This window comes from Lottia gigantea (genome assembly GCF_000327385.1).
Source record: "Lottia gigantea unplaced genomic scaffold LOTGIsca_48, whole genome shotgun sequence".
Lineage (NCBI taxonomy): Eukaryota > Metazoa > Mollusca > Gastropoda > Lottiidae > Lottia > Lottia gigantea.
The window spans coordinates 633,514-635,297 of NW_008709663.1; the positions used below are offsets into that span (position 1 = coordinate 633,514).

At 27.8% G+C, this 1,784-nt stretch overlaps 1 protein-coding gene across 1 annotated transcript in view; it reads right to left on the reverse strand.

Annotated features, from left to right (window-relative positions):
* The window catches only part of LOTGIDRAFT_234219 (hypothetical protein), a gene marked incomplete at both ends in the record, with an annotated part of 51,718 nt that overhangs the window by 17,478 nt on the left and 32,456 nt on the right, over positions 1-1,784 (reverse strand). Inside the window, 2 exons of the mRNA XM_009061414.1 lie at positions 133-166; positions 1,497-1,726. Coding sequence (XP_009059662.1) covers positions 133-166; positions 1,497-1,726 — 264 coding nt within the window. The remainder of the gene's footprint in view (positions 1-132; positions 167-1,496; positions 1,727-1,784) is intronic.

Genomic DNA, 1,784 nt, shown 5'->3' on the forward strand with positions numbered 1-1,784 from the left:
AGTATGTAATAAAACTAGAAGTAGTATATCTATATATCTTGTGTTATTAATGTTAACTGTATGTGTTCTAAAACGTAGTATGTAATAAAACTAGAGGTAGTATATCTATATATCTTGTGTTTTTAATGTTACCTGTATGTGTTTCTAAACGTAGTATGTAATAAACCTAGAAGTAGTATATCTATATATATTGTGTTTTTAATGTTAACTGTATGTGTTTCGAAACGTAGTATGTAATAAAACTAGAAGTAGTATATCTATATATCTTGTGTTTTTAATGTTAACTGTACGTGTTCTGAAACGTAGTATGTAATAAACCTAGAAGTAGTATATCTATATATCTTGTGTTATTAATGTTAACTGTATGTGTTTTGAAATGTAGTATGTAATAAAACTAGAGGTAGTATATCTATATATCTTGTGTTTTTAATGTTAACTGTATGTGTTCTAAAACGTAGTATGTAATAAACCTAGAAGTAGTATATCTATATATCTTGTGTTTTTAATGTTACCTGTATGTGTTTTGAAACGCAGTATGTAATAAAACTAGAAGTAGTATATCTATATATCTTGTGTTTTTAATGTTAACTGTATGTGTTCTGAAACGTAGTATGTAATAAACCTAGAAGTAGTATATCTATATATCTTGTGTTATTAATGTTAACTGTATGTGTTCTGAAACGTAGTATGTAATAAACCTAGAGGTAGTATATCTATATATCTTGTGTTTTTAATGTTAACTGTATGTGTTCTGAAACGTAGTATGTAATAAACCTAGAGGTAGTATATCTATATATCTTGTGTTTTTAATGTTAACTGTATGTGTTTTGAAACGTAGTATGTAATAAACCTAGAGGTAGTATATCTATATATATTGTGTTTTTAATGTTACCTGTATGTGTTTCTAAACGTAGTCTGTAATAAACCTAGAAGTAGTATATCTATATATCTTGTGTTTTTAATGTTACCTGTATGTGTTTCTAAACGTAGTATATAATAAACCTAGAAGTAGTATATCTATATATCTTGTGTTTTTAATGTTAACTATATGTGTTTTGAAACGTAGTATGTAATAAACCTAGAGGTAGTATATCTATATATCTTGTGTTATTAATGTTAACTGTATGTGTTCTGAAACGTAGTATATAATAAACCTAGAGGTAGTATATCTATATATCTTGTGTTTTTAATGTTAACTGTATGTGTTTTGAAACGTAGTATGTAATAAACCTAGAGGTAGTATATCTATATATCTTGTGTTTTTAATGTTAACTGTATGTGTTTTGAAACGTAGTATGTAATAAACCTAGAGGTAGTATATCTATATATCTTGTGTTCTTATAGTAATAACATTTAAAAGTTAATCGACTACAGTCAGATACATCTCTAAAGCATTCTGGTTAGTAAAGTTTCATCAAAATCTGTCTCATATAAACTTCCATGGGATAGAAAAATAATAAAATCTCACAATCCATCCAAAAATAAACCAGACATACCTTAGATATAACTTTAGGATAATCATGTTTACCACCACGTAAAGTTGATTTCACCTCGACTTGAGTAAGAGCATGATACGTCTGCCATTGTTCCCATTCCTCATGTAGATTAGTCTTCATTGTACTAGTAATACTAGCTTCTACGGCCTGGGTTATGTCCCCTGATATCTTCTTAAACATCAATTTCCAGTCCCAGTGTAGACGTTCCTCTGTTTTAGTTCGTTCGATTACTGAAAAAATAATATAACATATAAGTCTTAGTGTGCACCAAATCACACAATATATTTC